Source organism: Xiphias gladius, chromosome 11 (genome assembly GCF_016859285.1).
Source record: "Xiphias gladius isolate SHS-SW01 ecotype Sanya breed wild chromosome 11, ASM1685928v1, whole genome shotgun sequence".
Lineage (NCBI taxonomy): Eukaryota > Metazoa > Chordata > Actinopteri > Istiophoriformes > Xiphiidae > Xiphias > Xiphias gladius.
Genome location: NC_053410.1, coordinates 25,310,871 through 25,335,209, shown reverse-complemented (window position 1 = coordinate 25,335,209; position 24,339 = coordinate 25,310,871). Strand labels below are relative to the sequence as shown.

Here is a 24,339-nt window from a genome sequence, read left to right as displayed (position 1 = left end):
TTAGATCAGAAAATTTATTACAAACATCAATCATGACTCAAACCATCTCAACTTTTCAACATTCTTCAACACAAAGGCAACATTCAAAAGAAAAATGCAACTTCAACACATGCATTAACTGTTGCTGGTAAAAATACATTCGTTTGGTTCACTTTAAACTTGAGCCCGTCTGATTATCAAAGTTGAAGCTAGCTTTTAAATCAGTGTGTATTAAAATGCCTGTTTTAAGGACAGTATTTGCTGTCATTAAAACAGGCATACACAACAGTTAGGAAATGACTTGAATAGGAAAACTGATCATTTTAAATCATTGTTACTGCTCACTTTGGGGGCCATCACACTGAAACATGGCCCATTCTGAAACCTCTGTGTTTCAACAGTAACAGCATTACACAGTCTACTATTGCTCCCATGTTCAAATAACAAGATAAACATCTCAAGGCGCAACAGAGCAGACATAAGTCAAACAATCAATTGTCCCTTTGAGCACAGATCTCACCGACATCGGAACATTTCAACTTTGATCAACCATAAGGAGAGAAAAGATACAGCTCATGAGTCCAAATAGGACAAGAGAGTGCCAACAAATCAAATCAGTAACTTTCTGTTTGAGGTTAAAACACATCAGCGGAATCACAGTCTGTAAAACAAGGTTGTCTTGAGAGATTTTCAAGGGCAACAGTCCACCTAATCTCACCCTCCTTTTAGCTTTAAAATCAGGGCAGTAACGTAAAAAAATGATAATCAAAGAAAAACAACCTAATCAACTCCAAAGTTTACTAAAAAACACTATTGTATATATTGGTAGTATCTGATGACAGTGCATACGGAGACAGGCCCACATTGACAATAAACAGCAGCACAGTCCACTTCTCCCATTACAGCATGCAGCAACAGCATGTTTACAGCATGTCTACAGCAGACAAACCTGATCAGCTTCAAACAACAATTACAGAACAGCAGTAGGGTCACCTCTCTATGGAAGACTTCTGCTGCCAGTAACACTTCATGCACAAAGTGTGCATGTATAAAAATTATGATTCAAAATTATGAGACATCAGGTCCAAATTTGGACTTTTTAAATTCAAACTTATGAAATAGTACAGTATATTAAATTTATAATGGACAGTAAGAAAAACTAAATTTTGACTCGGTCAATATTCTGACCAATCGCATAATTACGACTTTCTCATAAGTTTGACCATTACTAAACGTACACAAAAAAAAAAAAAAAAGATCAGTAAGTCCACATTTTGAATTGCTTACTATCTTGTAATTATGAGATAATCTAAACTGTGACCATGTCTAAATTCTGAATCTGAATTAAGTAAAATTTTTGACTTCTCCTAATTATGACTTAGTGTCTCACAATGTTGACTTCTTACAGTAACTATTCTAGTTTTAAATCTTAAGTTTTTCACGTTTATTTTTCCTCTCGGAAATGGGCTCCCTTGAGATGAAAACATTTCACCATTCATATTCAAAATACAGTCTTTAACAATCATTCTCTTTCACACTCACTGAATCAGCTCAAAGTGAGATGAATAAGGCAGCAACGATTTCACAGTTGGTTGTGAACAATATGCAGGGTGTAACTATCTACATTACTTCTGCAGTAATTTTAAAAACACATAATGCAGCCAGACTATATGAACGTAGGGACTTCATAGTAATAACCTTGGGCCCCACGTCTTTCTGATTCTGTGGAATATGAGAGATGGTGTCCTGTTTTAAAACACTCTGAGGGGAGGAACTGAGAAATTAAGTGAAGCAGGCGGATAGCATGTGACATGGTTTTGGTAATTTCCCGTTGACTTCACCTCACCGAAGCAGGCATCACAAAAATACTCCTCTGGAGTTGAACCGTTTTATGACAGACTCTAGTTTCAGCAGCCGTGTTTAATACACACACTACATTTCAATTTTCTCCATTTAAAAACCCACGCTCAGAAGTGCTGTTATTTTGTCCCTACATATCCTAGAATTCTTTGCAAGAAAATCCAAAATGGGATGAACGTTTGTTGCTTTTCAACACTGAGTTGAGACGACCCTAAAAAAAGGTAATGCAAACATCTTTTGTTGCTGCACTACATTTTGCTCTGTTGAGAAAAATACATCTCCACCAGACGTTCACTGTGAATGTTTTAAATAACTAACCATTTCTTCTGTTGAACTGTACTTGTGCTAAAATACCTCAACATTTCATCACATCTCTACATTTGACCACTACTCTTTGGAAGTGGGAAAAAAAACGATGCTTCAAAAAATAATATGGTCCTTAAATTGCAAAGTATGTGATGAATGTGGCTGAGTTTTAGGGTGGACTGTTCCTTTAAGCTAGGTTAAGGTTAGCCTCTTCACCGCAGTGTAATGCATGTTTTTCAGTTAGAGGTATGGTGCAGGGGTAAGCTTCAGGGCAGTGAACTGTTTACAGTACAAATTAATAAATGTATACTGGACTCTGGCTCCTGATAATCTGAATGAAGCCCAAACAAAAGCAGAAAAGTAAAAAAACCCAGCAGAACCAAGAGGATCCAACAGCAAACAGCTGCTCTACCCGAGTGAGGTGCTTCTTTCACTTTGTGTCAATTTCAATTACACTGTCTCACTGCCTGGATCTTCTACTAGTAACAGATAGGAATCTATACTCACTTTATAATTCCTATTTACCTGTAGACAGGTATATCTACCAGGGATGTAGTAAGACCACTTGAATCTACATTAGTTCCTATCATGTACAAGACCGGGTCCAGACTGGTAGACACAGTGTCTCGTTCTTTTAAATGTAGAAATGGATCAACAAGTCAGCAAGTGGATCTGTCAGCCAGACTCAGCTGATGCAGCCCTGTAGTTATTAACCAAAGAAAGGATGAACTTCAAATATTAAAACTGGATGAAATGGATGTGGGAGCAAGACCCATCCACAAACTCCTGCTCCCTGCTCTTCTCTCTCCATCTACTCTTCTTCCTCCTCCTCCTCCTCATCATCATCCTCATCGTGGCAGTGGGTGATCTCCTGTGGAGCCTGAGGGAAGAAGTGGGGGGGCTGGATCTCGCTGATGGATCGGGTCAGCTGGTGCCGCTTGCACTCCATCTCCTTTAAGTTGACGTCGTGGCGATTTCGTGTGGCCAGCGGAGACTCCGTGTCGATGATGTTGATGTGGGTGTGCTCCACCGTCGATTCATGTGGCATCTGGGAGGGAAAGTTGTTTATGTAATGCTGTGACACAAAAATACACGAAATGCAGATGACAGACATGTACACTGGAGTCTGTAGAAACAGTGCCCTGAGTGGCATCTTTGAGTGAATCTCACCAGTACATGTGCAGCTCTGAACAGATAACTGAAGGGGTAGTAGAGCAGGTTGATGAAGGAGGCGGCGTACAGGTCAGCGTAGCGCATCACTTGGGAGGCAAACAGTGTCTGACGGGAGCCACTACGAAACAGGCTTCCCATCATGCCGTAGCACATGTCCATGTCATGGGTGACTTTCTGGAGAGGACACAGAGACATGCATGAGAACATGTCATAAGGTGCTTTTCCACCAAAGGTTTGAGGAATTTTAATCTCCCAGGAACTTTCCCTGGGTGAAACACAGTGTGATTTGCGTTTCTACAGCAAGGTCAAGCCCTGGGAAGATTAAGCAAATTGGTCTGGTGGCTTATCAAAAGCGCGGCGTTCACCGGTCACATTGTTCGTACATGCAAAAATACAGCGTGATGACAATGTGTAAGCGATGGCACAACATTTTATTTGCGCGACTCTGCGGTACACAGTAACGCAAACCAACAAGAACAACAAAGCCATGTGTTTGCAGTTGCATGTTTTTATAAATGCCAGGTGTATAACAATGCTATGGAAAATGCTAGTGTACTCGATCAATTAGCAACGTTCAGCGCTGCTGACCACCCTGCAAGTCTTGAACCTACAGAAAGTACTACCTCCTGAGCAGGGACTTTTTCCGGGGTAAATCTATATGCTAGGAACTTAATTTAGACCATGGTTCCTCTGGTGGAAAGGCAGGTAGGGGAACTGAATTCCTCAAGAGGTTCCTGTTCCCTAGAGAATGTTCCTGTGGTTGAAAGGTACCTATCTACTGATATTATTCCCGGCAGACATGTTTCATCTTTTTTGAAGCAGACAAAATGTTTGTCTTTACTGGGTTGTGACCAATGACTATGAGAGCTCTTCTCTTGGCATAGGCACCTGTTACCTGTTATTTTATGGCACAAAAATGGTCACTATACAAAATGTAGCAATGGAAATATCAGCAACTTTAATTTTTACACAATTGTCCTTCACTCATACTGGTCGACTTCTATGTCTAGTGCAGCTCTTTCTAAGTGAAAGACAGGGGGAGGAAACGTGTGTGTCAGAGAAAGTTGCACCTTAATCCGTCTTTGCAGAGAGCTGATGTCAGGCCTCTCATTGCTGCTGCTGTCCAGATGCCTGAGGACAAAGCAGAAGTGTACTGTGATCTGTCAGCGCAACTCTATTTAAAATGTATTTTTTCCACATCAGTTGGACGCTTCACACGTGCTGCAAGGCAAGATTAAATAACATGCTGCCAATTTCTACACCCTGCATCACACAGCCCAGGTCAGTTCCATTCAATGAAGTAAACACTGACACTTATTTACTTATACTAGAGCTTTTCAGTAACACTAGTCTTAGACTAATATAACTATATAAAAGCCAATCTACAGTAGCTTCAGAAAGTATTCAGACCCCCTCACTTTTTGCACACTTTATTGTGTTGTAGACTTAATTCTAAATGGAAGAAAATGTTATTTTTGCCCAACAATCTACATTAAATAATCCATAATGACAAAGTGAAAACATGTTTTCAGAATTTTTTTGTAAATTTCTTAAAAATCAAAAACTGAAATCTCTCATTTATGACAGTATGTGTGAGTTTTTACTTTTATGTGAGGAACCAATTTTAATAAATTCTTCTTATACAAACATTTTTTTCAATACTTCCTCACCAAAATGTCTAAAAGGTGCATTAAGAACTTCTTTGAGAGATTACATTGCAAGACACAACAAGTAGCTGCCTTAATAAAGAGGAGCTCACTTGTAAAGCTCTGCCAGGAAGCAATCCAGAGACTGAAGTTCCTCAAATATGGCTGAAAAACAAACACTGCCATTAGTACATCACATTACATTCCCGATGGTTTTAATAACCAGACAGTCCAAAAATATGAACAGTAACACGTTACTTTTAACATGATTGTATCTTTCACTAGTGGGCCTGGCACTGATGTGAGCTTCAGTGACTTATTTCATAATCACATTGTTATGTTTGGTTACACTGTGTGAAATATACACCACTGGAAATCAACAGAAAACTGAAGCCCACTATCATTTCTGTCATGCATGGTAATGTATGAGGATTTTTTTCCTAACTGCCTAATAAAACCAAATCTATAGAGTTTGTTTATTAAGAAACACGGAAGTACTGTTGCTGCTACTAAAAGTAGCAAAAGTTTAAGAACTTGATTTGTAATTAAGCCAAATCATAACAGCTTACAATTTCTGTTATAGCTGAATAAAACTGTTTAATTCCATTAAAACAGTGGAGATATAAAGCTGTATGTGCATATGTACGTGTTGAGTCTCACAGCTCTTGTCAGTCCACACATGCAGCTCCTGGGCCAGCTCAGGTATCACGAGGAAAGTCCTCCAGCCCTGACGTTTCTTGGATTTGAGGATGTCACCGAAAATGTGGTCTCCGATGTAGACAATGTCCTTTCCTTTAGCACCCAGCAAGTCACACACAATGTCTGAAGAACCTGAAAGTATAAATATGCCATTTTGGGTACTTTGACCCACATTATCAAAACCTAAAGCAAAAATCCATGAATATATTCTATGAGGTTGCAGCTATAGCTGAGATTCAGCCTCTACCAGGTTTCTGTTATATTTGCTGTTCTAAACATCAGGTGGTATCTCATGCTTGACGTAACGCTCTGGAGAAAAGGAAAGATGAGTGACACGTTTCCAGCAGCAGGAACAGGGAAGTGCTTGGGTCAAAGACCTGGATAATAAGCATGAGCACCACCACCTACCATGACTAAAGAGATGAAAGAGAAGAGCTCAGCAAAGACGGCCTCAGGCTTGGTGTTTGACTACTGCAGAGATATGATGGTGGTGTTATCCATGTACAGCCCGCACTATATTCTTTCAGTTTAAAGAGTGCTTTTATGACTCAGCACATCATGTTGTTTCTATTCCTGTGTCGCACCATGAACTTATTCATGGAATGTTTACTATTAGTTTCCTCAAGCTTAGTCACAAATCTATTCCTATAATTTTAAAAAACAAAGAAATTGTTTTTGACCATATCAAATATACAAATACATTCACATATATTGGAAGTGAGACTATTTCTTAACAGATCAGAAAAGAAATGCAAGTGCAATATTGTCCTGTTTACATTCCTGATGTAAACACCATGTCCAACCACTTGACTGGGGCTTAAAACCAGGTAATGTTATGTCATTAACATTACATAAACAAGGTATAAATCACAATATGCTACATTACTTAGAAGTGAGAAGTGAACTGAATCATGAGAAATAAGCAAATACCACTTCCAGACAGATTTGACAGCAAATTAAATCAACAAGCTGTGTTAAGGTGGTTTCTTATTTACCTCCGGAGTAAACGATACCATGCTGGAGAGGTCCAGTGTATGTGCCGATCTTCAGCCGACCTGTGGTCTGAGAGAATCCAAGACTCAGTCACACACTCATACACAATATTTATGTATCTTTATACTGCACAAATGTGGCTGACCCACACTTCCTAAACTACAAATTATAAATTAAATAACTGCCCTCAAATATAGGCAGAGTATGGTATTTTGGTCATGCAAGCTTCCATAGTACAAACTCACAGTGTCAACCTGCCGCAGTACTGTTCCCTCTCCAAAGAACACAGGCTTCCGGGCATCCACCAGGATCAGGTCAAAGTAGGACTGCCAGGGCCGGTGAGGTGTGCCCGGCTGCAATAGACACATGCACACCAACGCCATTATACAGCTGTACGGCACCATGTCTGCTGGCTCTTTCCTTGCTCAGGGTATCTTGATACACAATGAACTCAGTGTGTGTGGAATTACACTAGGGGTAGTTGGCAAAGGAAGCAGTAAATGTTTTAACCATTAGGGACAAAATCCTCAACACACAACATGGTGAGGCCTAGAACTCATAAGCACTTAGACATAAAAACGATTAGTTTATAAACAACAATTTTATACAATTAGTCCATATTTTTTATATTTTTCCTCTTTAAATTATACCTTTTTCCCTCCAAGAACACCAGTGGTTATGTGAGTTACCAGAAGTGTTCCTGTTTGAATTCTTTTTCTTCATTTCAATGGTTTTTAATTAAATCCTTGTTTTACTGTTGCACAGCACCATGTATAGTGAGACCTCATCTCATTCATGATAAATGACATCTGTTGTTTCTTATTTTTCTCTCTTGAACACACTATCATCAAACTATATCCGCTCCATAACTTTCTAAGCAAGGTTATTCAATTCAAATTCATTCAGATTCCTGACAATACACATTATTTGATCATCATTATTTGATCATCAGTGTTACCTTTGGGCCGTGAGGAAAGTCAAACAGGTAGGTCATGATTTTCTGTAAGATGACAGGAGAGGTGTTTTTTTAACATTGTGGTCCAGAACAAGAAATCATTAACATTTCCTGGCTTTATTGGCAACTGTCTAAATTAATCAGTAAATGAGCTTTCCTGCATAAACAAAAAAAGATAAAACAAGACAGTAGGTTCTGGTTTGCTTTAAGCATTCATTAACATATCTGACTGAGCATTTTAATCTCACCTCTGTGTATTTGTAATCACTGTTGGTGGCAAGAAATACTTTGGCAACCTCATTCATGCGACTGAGGAGGAGAGGAAGCTTCGGCTTGGAGAAGGAACAACACAACAGACATCAACAATGCAGACAACCCGAATGGCAAAAAAACATGAGGCTGAGCTAAAATGTGTTGGTTCATGACTACCGAGTGATGCAGTATTTGTCACACAAAACATACACTCAGTCCAAATTGGTATATAGTTGTTGTGTATACTTACATCCTTTACCACATACTTCTCCAGGTTTTCAACCGTTTTTTCTTTCAAGGACCCCTGTGAAAATAAAGAAAAATATGGACTAAGGGCTGAAGATCGATTGAGCACTGACTGATTGAGACAACCTACAGCTGCCTGGAAATGCGTTTCATGTGGAAAAGGAAATTATTCTACCTTGAAATGAACCCAGTCCACAGCATCTCGGACATCCTGGAACATACTCTTGTAGGACATGAAAAGGTCGCCATCTTTGAAGCCAGTCTCACAACTACAGAGACCATTAAAATCATATGAACATTAGAGTCTGGATAGCATGGAATTTTGGGGATCAAAAACGACAAAGATTCAGTGTTTCCCCCAGAGAAGCTTCTGAGAGAGCATTTTGACCAGGATATTGAAATTTTACTGAAACTCTGAACATTATTCAACCATTAAACAGACTCTTATTCAAAAGGTCAAATAAAATTCAAACCAGCTTCACTTCTCACAGACAGACAATATTAGGCATGCAACAGTGACTACGCAGTACCTTGAGTATCTGGAGCAGTTACTGAAGAAATCAACCAGGCAAGCAAACAGGTAGGTTTCTGTGGAAGAAGACAGTGAGACTGACTGTAAAGCTGAATATCAACATGCTTCAAATATGACAACTGAACTATGTAAAGAAACCAGTGGAAGCAGATTCACAGTCAAATCCAGTTTTAGCACTACTACTTTTCTTTACTTCTTTTTAACATACTGCAGAACAAACAGGACCACTGCTTTGCTAAGTAGTTCTAAAGTCAAACTGAAATTGAAATTCTTTTTACTTTCTGAGCAAGGAAGTATAAAGAATGATAGTATGACACTACAGCTAGTACAGCTGGATTTTTACAGCAGTTTTCCAACATACGGGTGTAAAAATGATCAACTATCAATTATTTCAAGCATCTGAGTGGCAGCAGATGACAGACACATGATGTGCCAGAAGCTTGCTAGGAGATGCACTGTCAACTTTTATAGTCTACTTACTGGCGATATACTGTATAGTCCTACAAATGTTCATACAAGCTACAGTATGTTTTCCCCTTTTTCAATATGTCCACAAAGATAGAGATAATAAAAGGTTCATGTTACATGGGATGCATAGTAGATGTGGGAAAGATTCCCATGTTAAGGGCACGCTAGTGTTAAGAGGGTTTTATGAATACAGAGTTGGTTGTCTGATTAAATACTGTGCATAAACAATATAACACCATATCCATTAAATCTGGGTAAAATAACACTGAACGATGGTCTTTGGCTGATGTGAGGTGTCCACATTTGTTTGGTTTTCAGACATTTCTGTATTATTAAGTGCCAAATTTGATACCCTAGAGTTTCCCTGTCATAATTACGACTCAGAAGTTGACATGAACACTATTTACAAATCAGAAAATAATTATAACTCTAATATCACATAAACGTGGCGTAAGCAACTGGTAACAATATTGAGCTGTCTACTGTCTTTTCTTACCAGGCAGGTTGAAGAGTGTGTTGAGGATATAAAAGCGATCTGTGTCTCCACGTTGAATAAATTTGTTGGGGTACATCTCTCTAATGTCAGGTCTGTTCAGAGTGAGTACAGATACATACATAAAGGAGATCAAACCAGGAAACAGAGTTATTTCTATTAGTTCCTTCTGCAGTGGTCAGAAATGTCTATCTTGCCACCCCTGTGCTTGTCACATGCATGTGTCTTGTGTGTGTGTGCTATTAGAACATGACATACTACCAACACAGTGATCTGCTCATGACGACACTGCTCTATATTACCAACAGTTGTTAAAATCTTTTCACGTGCATGTGATAGAAAATGAGAAAGTAAGTGGGTTTATGCTGGTGGCCTGACTCTAGGGGTGGCTATGTTCAGTGGGTCTGTCAGTAAGTCCACCAATTTGGCCCAGACTGAAATATCTCAACAACTATAGGATAGAATTTAAAGCAGAAAAATTATGCCCTCGTCCATTGGTAGGGTGTGGTATTAAAAAAATAAAAATGTAGTTCCAGGAACTCGAGTGGTTAGTTAAAAATAAAAAACCTTTAATAAATATGGGCTAATACAATAAAAAACACACCAATGTGTATTGGCACACTTGCTTTGGTCAGGTTATCTTGACACACAATGAACCCAACGTGTGTATGGGATTACACTAGGGGTAGTTGAGGCAAAGGAAGGATTAAATGCTTTAACCACTAGGGACAAAATCCTGAACACACAACATGTTGAGACCTGCAACTCATAAGCACTTAAGCACACATTAAAATGAGGTGATTAAAACAGCCATTATATTGTATTAAACCACATTTATTATATTTTATTAAATTTTTGCCTCTTTAAATTATATATTTTTCCTACCATGAGCACCAGTAGTTGTGGGGGATACCAGAAGCATTCCTGTGTGAATTCTTTTCTTCATAAACCATAGGATGGATTGTCATGAAATTCAGTACAAACATTTATGATCCTCAGATGATGAATCTTATGGACAATGGCGATTCCCTGAATGTTCCTGTAGCACCAACAGCAGGTAAAAATTTTCACCTTTTCTGTGAAATATCTCAACATTATTTGGATGGACTGGCACATAATTTGCTAATCCTAATTTTTTTTTTTTTTTAGTGCCACCATGTTGACATTTGTGGCTCTGAGTAAAATGTCCACATCTATTGGATGGATTTCCATTCAATCTGTAACAAACATTTATGCTTCTGTCAGGATGAACTGTAATAACTCTGGTGATCCTTTGACTTTTAATCCAGCAACCTTAATCAGGTTAATAAGCCATTAAGCTAAATGTGTCCAATATTTTGGTTTATTACAAAATGCCTGTAAAACTAATGACATTCCCATCAGCCTAAGTGATTCTCAGTGTTGCTAGCTTTGCTGCAGGTTTTTCATTTGTTAGTGATTAATTTGAAGAATACTGTTACAGGAGGGATGGAAGAAAAGGTCTAACAATGTGGATGACTGTCTAGTTCTTTTAGAGATGTGGTGGACTATTTTGACAGCTCAGGGGGAAGCACTGGACCTCACCCCCTTAAGAAGTTGAATCCATGCACACACACCAGGATGTTCCCATAGGCATCCACTTTGAGCAGGTTGCCATACATAGTGTCAAACACCAAACCTCTGTGAAGAACAGAGACAGGTGAGTGAGGGCAGAAAATCTGAGTCAGAAAGCATAAAGCACACCTGAGAGTGAGAATTTCTTGCAATAGTATTCAAATATCAAGTCGATATTCAAACTAATTTCAAAAAGGAAGGGCTCTGTGAACCAACCTGGTGGGGAAGGAGGGGTCATAGACAAAGTTGAGCAGCTCTTGGGGATATCCAATGGACACCAGGCGCTCCACTGTCAAGTCAAATCCTAGCGACTCATACTCAGGAGATTTATACACTACAAACAGACAGGGAGACAGGCTCATGTTCATGACACACAAATCACCTGATAGAGACAGTGCAACAAAAACACTGAAGAACGCTACACAGAGTTTATCTGACATTTTATTACCTTCAACATGCAGCAATGCTTTCCATTTTAAATATTTAACACATTTGTCCTAAAACAATATCGATCATTTATAACTCTCAGATCTGCTTGGAAACACAGCTGTTACAGCAGATTTTTTTGAAGACAGATGGACTGATGCATTCAAAGACATTGTGTAGATTGGAAAAATGGTTTGTTTAATCATTTGTTAGCTCATAAATGCAGCTGGACTCTTTATCAAATCTGTCAACAAGCGGTCTGCAACCACATAACCAGTGAAAACAAGTTTTCAGTTTCTGATGCATAAAAATGGTTAGAATGACAATTGATGAATATTGCAAGTAAGCAAGTAAGTAGAGTAAATCTTTACTTGTCAACATACAATGACGAAAGCATATGAATTCATAATTAAATCAAAGACAAGCAAATATTATTAAAAGAATAACAACAAAGCTGGAAGAGTCAATAAAATCCTTTTGAGAAAGGGTTGGTCTTGATCTATTACAGTATCTGTGGAATCACACACTGTAGCTCCTGATTAGTAAAACAGTTTCCTCTGCTACCCAAAATATCCTTTGTCAGTAGATGATTGAAGTGCTTGACCTGTTGCACTACTATTAATAATAAACACCTTGCAAAATTATGTGTCTATCAGTAATATTAGCTGTCTGTTACCCGTTCTTGGAAGAAACAGATTTATGGGCTAAAATCAACCACAATCCACTGAGAATTGCACAAGAGGTGGCAACAAAACAGCTGAGACAAACTATGAAATCTTGCAAGCAGCATGACGACATTTATAAAAAAAATAAAAAAAAGTAAGGTGCTGTGGATTTGGAGGTAACATTAATGTTACTTTCAGTCGACTATCTATAGTATCTCCTCTCAATCTAAACCCAGAAAATGAACAATATTTTAGTAAACAAGTTAGTGAATCCAGCTTCTGAATGAATCACTGGTCTACAGTGAACAGCAAAGGTAGCTGCAGTAATGCTAGGTCAACAGGAATGACTTTACTAGAGTAGATGACAGAAAAGGAGTTCTGTTCAAGAAGAGTCTGGAAATGCTAACTAGATTTACTAAGGTGAGTCTGTACTACTGCAGAGCAGAGTGACATGGAAACCTTGTGAGAGACACTTGTTACCATGGTAATTGTACACAGAGTTGGCAACAGCTGTAAATTCAAAATGTATTGCAGACAAAAATTAAAAATGTATGATGAAAATGAAACCAACATGTCAATGACGAAAACTAGAATAAAATGTCTTTAGTTTTGTTGACTAAAACTACACAAAACTAATAAAAATCAAATGACTATTATCTGACTAAAACTAATATACATTTTCATCAAAAGAAACTAAATTAAAAACCAGTGGCCAAAATTAACACTGTCCTCCCGTATGTGATTTTAGACATGACATGTTACAGCGTCTGCGTTTGTTACGCCATGCTGGCTTTCCCTTTTACACAGATGACAACCCGGGTTTGTGACTACATCTGTAATCAGCTTATTGCGGGAACTAAAATACCCCCCAGTGTTCGTACCTTTTCTACAGAATGGCAAGGCAGAATAACAGTGCAATATTCCAACCTTGAACAAGCTGTATAAAAAGGGGCTAAGGTGTTATGGTCAGTGGTTTCAAAAGCATCACTTCAGGATTTCGTTTGTGATCTAAGGAGAGCAGTCTTTGTGCTCTGTCTTTGATGATAAAAAATTCTTTTCCTTAGCAATTTCCAAAAGCTCGATTCTGACGTTAAGAAGGATACAGATATTTCTTTTTCAGAAGAGGCTAAACTGAGGCAACTTTAAAAAAAGTAGGAACACAACCACAGGAGAGGGCATTGTTGATAATAGTGAGTAACACTGGGCCAACGGACTCAACTACTTCATTGAGGACTTTGGATGGTAAAATGTCAAGAGGAGAGTGGCATACAGATAAGTGGTTAAGTATAAGATCATCTGTTTTACTGGCACATACTGGTATCAGCTGTTAAGAAACTACATGGCTCTAACCCTCCTTCATACCCCAGCCCCCTCCTGCCATAATGGTGTGTGAGATTACAGTCTTGACTACCTTCAGGCCAGGAATAGGCTGACAAACAGCTCGACGGCAGCAGCTTAGGTTACAGTTGGTGCTCCGGTGAACCGAGCCGACGACTGTCCCCCCAAGAACCATAAACTTTTTCGATCATGCAGATTTGCAATTTTGATACACTGCCTCTTTTGGTCAAAAATCAGGCAAATCTCTATGAAGTTTATTCTTAGTTTTTAATCTATATAAAGAATAATATGAAGTGATACCCCCATATTTACTGTTAAGATGTGCTGCCCCATTTTTTAATCTATTTTACAAAGTATTTTATGGTATTTTTCTCCTTATTGCTGTTATTTTATTTTTAGAAACTACTTTTATGCATTTTTTTTCTTTGTAAAAAAAAAAAAGAATTTGCAGGCAACATGTAATGATGAATGAATTCTTAACACTTTCATAATGGGGGGCTTATGAAGAAGTTTGAGACCCCTGCTATATGGAAACCTTAGTGATTCTTACAGTGCTAGGTAGTGCTGCTGACAAAAGGGTAGTTTTACCCATTAGATCATAAATGGTTGGGTGCTGGTAACTTTAAAAACTGGAGAAAACTGGGGAAGCTTTGTCAGAATAATATACAGCATAGGGGCAAGAGCTGAGAAGCACTAAGCTTGAGAAGGAAACTTCCAGGGAGACAAAGTCCTACTAACCAAGAAATTGGTTTGAGATTAAAGTGTATGTCACAAAAAAAGAATTAAATAGAGTGGCTAAGGCATGTATGGAGTGTATCCTCTTTCACTCACTATCACTTTTTTAATCAGATCCCACTTTATTCACTCACTCACTGACCTGTTTCAGTGAGAATGACAGAATCAGTGACAGGACATTCAGAGCCTACATGCAGATGTTGTGGGCTCTAGCAACGGCAGCTGAACCTTTATGTGTTATCAAGGCTGATACCAAAGGCTTAAACTGCACATACCTGCCAGAGTGTAATCCATATCAAAACCAAAACACTTGATCTTCTCCATGGCCAAGCTTCGGTTGACAAACACTCTGGAAGAGGAGAATAGTGTATGGTCAGTGAATGCATAACTGGTGGCAGTTCAAACTGAATGCTGCACTCCTTAGATTTCTTACGACAAACCTCTAACTCACAGTGAAAAGTAGATCAATCAGTCTAGTAGGAGATTTTGTTGTACATTTTAAGTTTAAGTTTAAAAAAGGACCAGAGCTAGAGCTGGAGGAAAAAACATCAGAGCAGCAATTTATCAGTCTGACTGAGCAACACATCCTGGAGGACATGTTTTGATGCATGGCAGGCTGTGTTTGAGTTACCTGCCATGAGTCACTTACATTAAACTTAACCACAACACCAACAGACATGCAGTCCTACTGGTTATTCATACAATGGTAAGTGCATCTGAAGTAAAAACCTCTCTGCCCAGAAATTTGAGAAACTGAACTGAAAATGTCATCAAGGTAGCCATTACACAAAGTAAGAATGTTCTTGACATTATGCTATCATTTGTGCCACACACAGACAAGAACCCCATCATCTATGATGTGTAGATCTTATGTGTATCATCACATTCACTGCTATGCGTCTGTATTTTTAAATGAGCACCACTGTCTCTCTCATACGTTGGCATGAAAATAAGATATGATACACATCCTCAAAATGATCATTCAAATTATACACATTACTTACTCTCAGCTGGCAATTTATTAGATCCATGCAACAAAAACTAATGCAGTCTTACCCGGCAGTACTGTAATAAATCTTCCTTCACGAAGGTCAGAATGTTCAGTTTGTGTTGACTCAACTTTATGCCCATTTGGAGGCTGCAGTTAACTTGCATTATGTCATATAGAGAGATGCTTCTAATATCAAGTATACCCTTAATGATATAAAAAGGTTAGACTAAATACTAGAAACCCCTCTCAGTATGATAACATACAGTTCAGTAGCAGCACAAACTACATCCTCCAAGAAGACCATACAGCTGAATCAACACCTTTCTAAAACAGTCTGAACACAAACTGAACATCAGAACCCTCATTACAGGACTACTGAATGAGTTTGCATTAGTTTTACCTAGTTGGACATAATAAACTACTAACAGAGTATGTGTGTTTAATCACAGAACTAACACGACTAAAAATGTGAGCAGGCATTTGATTTCAGATTTTGGTACTTGACTAGGGCTGCTACTAATGACTACTTTCATAGTCAATTAATCTGCTGATTATTTTCTTGGTTAATTGATAATTTTTTGTTGTCCAATCAAAAGTCCAAAACCCAAAGTTATTCAGTTAACCATTATATAAAACTGATAAAAGCAGAAAATTCACAGTAGAGAAGCTGGAATCAGTGTGTTTGGCACTGCTGTTTGAAAAATGACTTTAAGGACTGATCAATTATCAAAATAGATGGTAATTTCCGGTTGATCAATTTATCTATTAAATCAACTAATCATCAAAAAACAAAGTTTCCTATCCAGGCCTAACCTCCTGAATTTAAATATCATTTATACATTTTAAGCCCATTAGAGATACCGCAGACTTTGAAATAACAAAGGAAAGACTCCACTGATGTACAAAGGAAAGATTGCCTGTTTTAATTGTCATCAGTTCTACATTTTCATACAACTGTTGCCCAACAGTGACTCACATCAAGTTTCACTCATGAATGACTGTTTATATGACTGCTTATATGCAGAAATACAGATTATACAGTGTGAACAAATAATCTGTGCTCAGACTACACACTGGCCTTGAGTCTCTATTCAAATGGTGTGAGAGATGACATCAGATTGACAGTAACAGATGGGGATTAAAGAAAAGATGCAGGAGAAAGGGAAATGCAAGAGGAGCTCACACCAAGAAATCACAATGACCACTTGCTGCTGTTTCCACAGTGAGAAACCCGACTCACAATCAGTGTCAGTATGGATGGAGTTCCATGAGAGTTGGATGGAGAATCAATTCACATCATGGACATCAAAACGAAGGAGTAATTTAGTCAGTACTTGCAGTTTGTTTCAACAACAAAAGGATGGCATACCTCATTGCAGGGTGGTTTTGAGCCAGATCCTTTGGGAAGCTTTGTAATAGAGAATACATGTAATATTACCACTGAACTCATGTCTGCTGGTTTTAGCAGTCATGTCATGATACACAGCTCTGGTGCACTGTCTTCATAAGTGAATAATCTCTATTCAATTGCAACTCTGTGATCCGTTATAGCCCAAAAACAGTAATAAGACCTGCCTCAAATACCTTCTATCAATTTTATATTAGTCTCAGTCTCACACGTACAAAAATCAACACAGACACAACTGACATTTCTATGCATTTTTTTTTCAGTACATTTCATGGGACCAGGGCTCCAGTCCTCATATGCAATGTGGCTCAGGAGGCAGAGCGGATCATCCACTAACTGGATGGTTATTCCCATGATAACAAAACAATGTCCAAGACTGTGCGATGTGCTTGAAAACTCCAGAAGTAAGTGATGGATCCCGAGTCTGTTTTGTAAACTTCATTAAGAGATGATTTGAAATTTGAAAAGGGTACCTTATTGAGTTTTTGACCACTAGTACTGCTATGAAGCAATGCTTGGAGTAGTGAGGCTGTTTTGTTTGTATCTCATGTTCTATTGGCATACACAGAGGGATGTACAAGGACGCCTGCTGACAGTTTCACACAACAGCCCCTCCACCCTACATGGGGAGCCCAATCCAGCCAACCAGCATGAAATGACAGAAACTCAAAGTAAACAAATAACTGGTGAAAAAACTGGAGGATACATTTTTCAGGGTCGCTTGAAAGGTTTTAATATAATATAACATTATATAACACACACACACACACACACACACACACACACACACACACACACACACACACACACACACACATACTGTATATACACACAAACACACTATAATATACCCATGTCTGAGTAACCAAATGCCAGAAAATACCAAGTGAAATACTAAATAAATAAAATAGTCTAATCTGTCAAATGTTGATTTAAATCAGGAAGTATTTGATTAAAAGACAACGTACAATGATTAGGAGTCTGAGCGGACGTGACGTTAGCTCTCAGTATTTCAGTTTTTGATACTTGGTGCTATGGCCACACTGCAGACTGTGTAAAATACGATCTAAGTTCCATGTCAAGTCCTCTTCACATGGTCAGATACATATACTTTTCTCAGGAGACGCTTGACAAAACTAGAGCTTAAAGGCCAGTGAGTATAATAATAGTCAGCAGTAGTATTATATCAGTAATAGGTTTTCACAATTGTGCGGGAAATCTGCAATAGTTATGACTTTAAACTAACTCTTTCCAATTATTTGACAGAATAATCAGTAAACTGTGATAACAACAGCTGTACTGCTTTATAGGTTTCAGTCAGACACTAACCTCTAGTTCTGTTTCCTGTTGCAGTGGAGTAAATCTTTCCGGTATTAGCACATAGCTGACTGGAGTGACAGCCTAAAAATAAAACCCCTAAAAGCTGCAAATTTTTATGTCAGGCCCCTTCTTCCCAAAGGAGGTCAAAACCAAAAAGCAACCAAACCCTTTTTTTCATTGAAGATGGGGCTGGTCACATTAAGTTCCTCTTTGTTCACATCAGTTAGCAGCTACTGCTACACTGTGTGCTCACAGAGATCTGTTTTTTCTTTCATTGTTGTAGCAGCTGTAGTGAGGACAAACCAATGTTATTAACATACAAGATTTCTTTTTTGGATTTCGTGACTCTAGTCAGTTGTAGAGGATGACAATCTCCATGAATTAATTTCTGCCCTACCTCTGAAGATCAAATGAAATGATTTCTGGCTCAATGGGTCTAACAAACACCACATTTTAGTTGAATTGATCTCTTTTGCTCTAGCGCACCGTGGAACTTAATTTGGACTGGTTCTTTTTTATTAATGCAAAACAGCAAATATACAATAGTATGAAACATAACAGACAGCAACATAAAACAGAACTGTGTCAGAGATAAGGACGCTTTAAGGAGCAACTTAACAGAAGCAGATAATCTTGTTTTGCTGACCTCTAGTGGTTTAAAGGACGAGTGTGTAGGATTTTGGGGGATCTGTAGGCAGAAATTGAATATAATAATCATAATTATGTTTTCATTAGTGTGTGATTACCCAAAACAGAGAATCTTTGTGTTTTCTTTAGCTTAGAACGAGCCTTTCATATCAACATAAGGAGCGGGTGATTTTACACGGAGCCCGTGTTTCCTACACGCTTGGAAAGGAAGGGTGCCAGGTTTGGCCCTAAACTTCTCACCCTGATACAGTGATGGACAGGTGAACTCAGGGTGTGTAAGTAGTAACTTCACTGTTGGGTATGGTTACAAGTGCAATAGGGTGTATGCCAAATCCCAACCTGCACTATGCCCGTTTCAGATGTGTTTTTCAGCCCATTTAATTCGATTTGTAATTCAAATATCCATACCTAAGAATGGCTTTGAATATGGATAATAAAACTGTTGGAAGAATTGGTTTGGGGTAGAGGTATTTTTTCGTGGTATTTCTGGGAGGCAGAGCCTTCAGCTGTTGGGCTCCCCTCCAGTCTAACCATCCCCCAGTTTGAGTCTGAGAGACAGAGACCCTCTTCACATTTAAGAGTAGGCTTAAAATTTTCATTTTTGATAACACCCATAGTTAGGGCTGGCTCAGGCTTGCCTTGAACCGTAGTTATACTGCTATAGGCCTAGACTTTTGAGGGTCTTCCCAGTATGCATGAAGCTCCTCTCTCCTCCCTCTCCATCGGTACGTATTGATATCCCATTAATGCGTGTTACCAACTCATCATCTTCTCTCTCCCACAGTTTTGTTGTTTCTCGTCCCTCTCCTCCTCCCTGCTTTCACTAGGTATTTCTGTCTCTGAAGCTGTACAGTCTGGATCTGCGAGTGCAAGCCATCTACTGCCCCAATGATCCTGCTCAACACTCATTGGTACAATTATTATTATTATTATTATTATTATACGTCGCTATATGGAACTTGCATTTTGCTATGTTTTCCTTCCTACTGGTTGTGAACCATGGCTTGTTATTATATTGTGTGCAAAAGGTCTTTGTTGGCACACATGTCACCCATGTGACATCGACTATAAGACTATAATCTTCAAATTGCAGTGTTGTTTTAAAAACTGCTAAAATGTATGTAAACTTGTTTTTAATCACAGGTGAACAAAACTCACACTCACACATCAGAAATTAGAGAACAGCCATAAAACTCGTGTAGCCATAAGCTTTGTGTCAGGAAGAGAAGGCCTGGCCAATGTTTAAGGACATTAGCAGACCTTTTTGTTGCAGTCTTATGTACCTGTGGTGAGCTTCACGTCGATACTTCTTCATGGCCACACCGTCCATGTTGGCTGGTAGGTCGGCATAGTTCTGCAGACGGTCGCTCCATGAAGTCGTCATCTTGAACCGTTAAATCTGTTTCTGGGAAGAAAAGAGCTGCTCAGTAAACCCCGAACCCCACACACAGTCAAGTTGTACGACTCTAGCCCTTTTATTTTTTTTCTAACACTGACTATAGACTTCTAACCAGTTTACTCAAAGGGGGAAACGTGATGGGATAATATCCTGTCCAAAAGAAACTGGGTATTGACAGAGTTATAATAAACACTGATTTACTTGGACAGTCAGCATGATTTCACCTCTGAACTCAAATGTGAAAATTCTCTGAATATAAAGGTTACACCATACACCTGAAAAAAAAAAAAAGACACTTTGAAGCTGAAGTAAACAACTATGACATGAACGTGATTCACCAAGGAACATTTCTTCAAACAAAATCCTACATGCAGGGTCCAACATTGGCACTCACCACTCACCAAATGCGAGTAAAAATCTACACTGGCGAACAAAATAAATGATGTCAGTCACCATTGGCGGGTTACGGAAATAGGCCTACTTCACCAAAGCTTTTGTTCATGTCCGTGACACAATCAGATATAGCCCAGACATTGAAATTGTAGTGAGAGGTTTCAGTTTTATGTATTGTTGCTGGTATGATGTCAATATGACTATCAACAGATCTTTCCCCTGTCTATTTTTGTTCGCCGTCGTCTGCAAGATTGTGGCGGCACATTGTTGAGGCAGCGCATCCAAAAAGGTTGAGGGAATGCGAAAAGGAAACTTAACGAGAAGTTGTGTTTTACAGATAAGAGGGCGAGGAGAGCTAGGCTTTTCTATACAATACAACGAGCTGTAGTGTTTGCCGCAGGTACTCAACAAAACAGGACCTGCCCGTTTGTGGTCGCAACTCACTGTATGAAAACCGAATCGATTAAAGACCACGAACGCTCACAGGCCAACATTAGCTGCGTCGACACTTCAACAGCTGCAACATTATCCAGCTGACCATTACCCTTTGCTACGTTTGCAGAGTCCAAAAGACTGCACATTTTAAAATAAAAGTTGAGTGTCCTTACAATAGCACCTGAATGTTCATTATTATAGTTCCCTTTTAAAAAAAAGGGAAATCGATGGGTAATTAGCAATTACATTGTTTTTAATGACATCATATGGTATGAAGTTCTACGGGGGATTGAAAAATATTTTGGCCAGTAAATGTTTTCAGTTTACCAGCCACTGGCAGATAGACAAATTAAGTTAATTCTGAACCCTGCCCACATGTTAGAGCTGGGTTGCCTAAGTGACGCAGTCTTCCTCCACCGAAGCAGCTGGACGACAGGAGTGCAAAACAAAGATGTGGTGAAATTTGGAGGATTTTTTTTTTCTATATTAAAATGATAAAACAGTGTGTTTGCCGCAGGTACTCAACAAAACAGGACCTGCCCGTTTGTGGTCGCAACTCACTGTATGAAAACCGAATCGATTAAAGACCACGAACGCTCACAGGCCAACATTAGCTGCGTCGACACTTCAACAGCTGCAACATTATCCAGCTGACCATTACCCTTTGCTACGTTTGCAGAGTCAAAAAGACTGCACATTTTAAAATAAAAGTTGAGTGTCCTTACAATAGCACCTGAATGTTCATTATTATAGTTCCCTTTAAAAAAAAAAGGGAAATCGATGGGTAATTAGCAATTACATTGTTTTTAATGACATCATATGGTATGAAGTTCTACGGGGGATTGAAAAATATTTTGGCCAGTAAATGTTTTCAGTTTACCAGCCACTGGCAGATAGACAAATTAAGTTAATTCTGAACCCTGCCCACATGTTAGAGCTGGGTTGCCTAAGTGACGCAGTCTTCCTCCACCGAAGCAGCTGGACGACAGGAGTGCAAAACAAAGATGTGGTGAAATTTGGAGGATTTTTTTTTTTTTCTATATTAAAAATGATAAAACAGTGTGTTTGCTGCAGTGGTTGGATTTACTGCTTTTCACCTCATAATTCAACTAGTTAAGTAGTAAACGCTGTCAGTCATGGTGACAAAGGTTTTGGTTTGAGTTGGGTGTCCTGTATTACATATAGGACATGGGTGAAGGAAAATGGAGGCTAAGCTAAAGTTAGCTCGGTGTCTTCTACAGGCAGTGACGGCTAAAAATTAGCAGCTCAATGAGGGACTGCCGTGTCTCTGTTTATAAGAAACAATAATATTAACAGAATAATAAAACCAAATAATTTGACGTCTGTCGGAAGTCACCTCGAACCGCCGCTCAGTAAGTTCACATACCTGCATGAAACGGCACATTAACTACTATCTAACCCAACACAGCTGCAGCCAGCTTTCCGCTAGCGAACACGTCTCACAGCAGCCACAGAAAATACAGACACTTGCAACAACACTTACCGTCTTTACCCTGGTTCGTTGGTGGAGACTTTAACATACGGAGCATGCGCATATATTTACAAATATATATGTATATACATATAGATATATGGGTGTGTGTGTGTGTGTGTGTGTATGTGCGCAACTTCTTCTTCTTTTTCATCTTCTTCTGCTTCTTCGGTTTTTACCGGCGTTTGGCAAACTGCGTAGTAGGTGCATTACCGCCACCCTCTGCTCCTACCCATTAATCCAGTCTGTCTAATAAATCAAAGAGAACTCTTCTGCTCAACCTACTTGGCAGGTTCATTAAAGATTTAATGATGAGTTCCAGTCTTCCTAAATTCTTCCTTCATATGTTGTCTTTCTTGGTCGTACATAACACAATCTATGAGTTATAGTCTCCCCAGCCTGACAGCGCTCATATAAACCAGTCGGATGCTTTCCTATTATTCTGAGTATGCTGTTTAATTGGAATGACCTAGCCTTATTCTGTTGCAACTGACCTCTCCTTTCCTTTTACTACCTATATTTCTTAATGTTAAATTAACTTTGTTGCTTAAACTGTACCCAAATCTACCCATTGTTTCAGTGTTCCACTTCCCTTGCCACTCTTCTACTGCTCTACGCCATACTGTTACCTTGACCTCTGATTTGCTTAATGGGACTTGTAAATCTATGGTGTCTCTAAGTAATTCTTGTTTAGATAATCTGTCCACTTCCTCATTCCCCCTCAGACCTACATCTGCTGGAACCCACATAAACCTGACTGACATACCTTGCTGGATGAGTCTTGAATGTACTTGTAACAATTTGAACAGGATATCTTGGAGGCTGGAGATGAAGGATCTCAAGAACTGAAAAAGAATCCGAGCAGATTAAAGTGTTTCCTGGTTTATTTTTCTCCACCCACTGCAGAGCCAAGAGTACTGCCAGCATCTCCACTAATTTGGACTCCCAGATAATTTGAAGTGTGCTTTATTGCAATCAATCTCCTGATATACTACTGCTAGGCCCATCTTGATATTATCATTATCCCCATATCCTCTGCATATATTCTGCTAGCCCAACCAAAGTTGACTTTTTCCCCACTACCTTGTTCTCGGCACTCCTGCGTTACCACTTTTGTGGGGTGTTTCTCTTTATATCTTTTAAGGGATGGGAGTTGATTTTACTGCTCCACAACACTGTCTCAGACCTTAAGGTTGTACCTTATTAAGTTTCCAACTGACTTTTTGAAGCTGAAACATATACCACACTACCATAATCAAGCACAGACCAGATTATTGCCACATAAATAGTTTTTAATGAAGACAATTTTGCCCCCCATTCCAACCCACTTAGACACCTTATGATATTTAGAACCTTCTGACATTTTCCAACTATTTATTTATATGATCAGCCCATGTTAACTTTGAATCAAAAAAAAAAATCTTAGGAATTAAAAAACATACGCTCTTCCATACATCTGCAGGATCATTTCAGAGAGAACTCTTTTCATAGTGTAGACTACTACATTTGTTTTCTCAACTGAAAATTTAAATCCCCAATCATATGCCCACTGTTCTACCTTATTGATTGCTTCTTGCACCTTCCCGTTAATATGCAAAATATTCCTTCCGTTTTTCCACAGTGCCCCATATCTGCAAAAAGAGATCCATCTATATCTGGTTGAATTTGAGAGAAAACTTCTTGATCATTATTGAAAAAATTAATGGACTTAGTTCACTCCCTTGTGGGGTCCCATTTTCCACCACAAATCTATTTGATATTTAATTTCCTATCCTAACCTGAATAGTTCTCCCCACCACAAAGTCCTTTATCCAATTGAATATGCTGTCTCTTATGCCCATCAACTTTAACTTTATCAAAAGTCTCTTTCCACATCATATCATACAATTTCTCA

The 24,339-nt window shown here is 38.8% G+C and overlaps 1 protein-coding gene across 6 annotated transcripts; it reads right to left on the bottom strand.

Moving 5' to 3' along the window:
* Nucleotides 1-22,568, bottom strand: nt5c2a (5'-nucleotidase, cytosolic IIa). Of its 6 annotated transcripts, none has more exons than XM_040139050.1 (18): nucleotides 22,458-22,568; nucleotides 20,010-20,131; nucleotides 14,635-14,708; nucleotides 11,412-11,529; nucleotides 11,166-11,261; nucleotides 9,606-9,697; nucleotides 8,640-8,697; nucleotides 8,285-8,378; nucleotides 8,114-8,167; nucleotides 7,860-7,943; nucleotides 7,615-7,656; nucleotides 6,902-7,009; nucleotides 6,659-6,725; nucleotides 5,625-5,795; nucleotides 5,078-5,129; nucleotides 4,389-4,449; nucleotides 3,316-3,492; nucleotides 1-3,193 (listed from the first exon to the last, which is right to left on the bottom strand). In XM_040139050.1, exons 2-18 carry the CDS (start codon nucleotides 20,108-20,110, stop codon nucleotides 2,957-2,959), a joined length of 1,686 nt encoding a protein of 561 aa, XP_039994984.1. In that variant the 5' UTR covers nucleotides 20,111-20,131; nucleotides 22,458-22,568; the 3' UTR covers nucleotides 1-2,956. The 6 variants fall into 6 exon arrangements, with proteins under 6 accessions (XP_039994984.1, XP_039994985.1, XP_039994986.1 ...); XM_040139051.1 differs by having other exon boundaries at nucleotides 20,010-20,125; nucleotides 22,458-22,562; XM_040139052.1 differs by lacking the exon at nucleotides 22,458-22,568 and adding an exon at nucleotides 22,341-22,431.
* Between the last annotated feature and the right edge of the window lie 1,771 nt (nucleotides 22,569-24,339).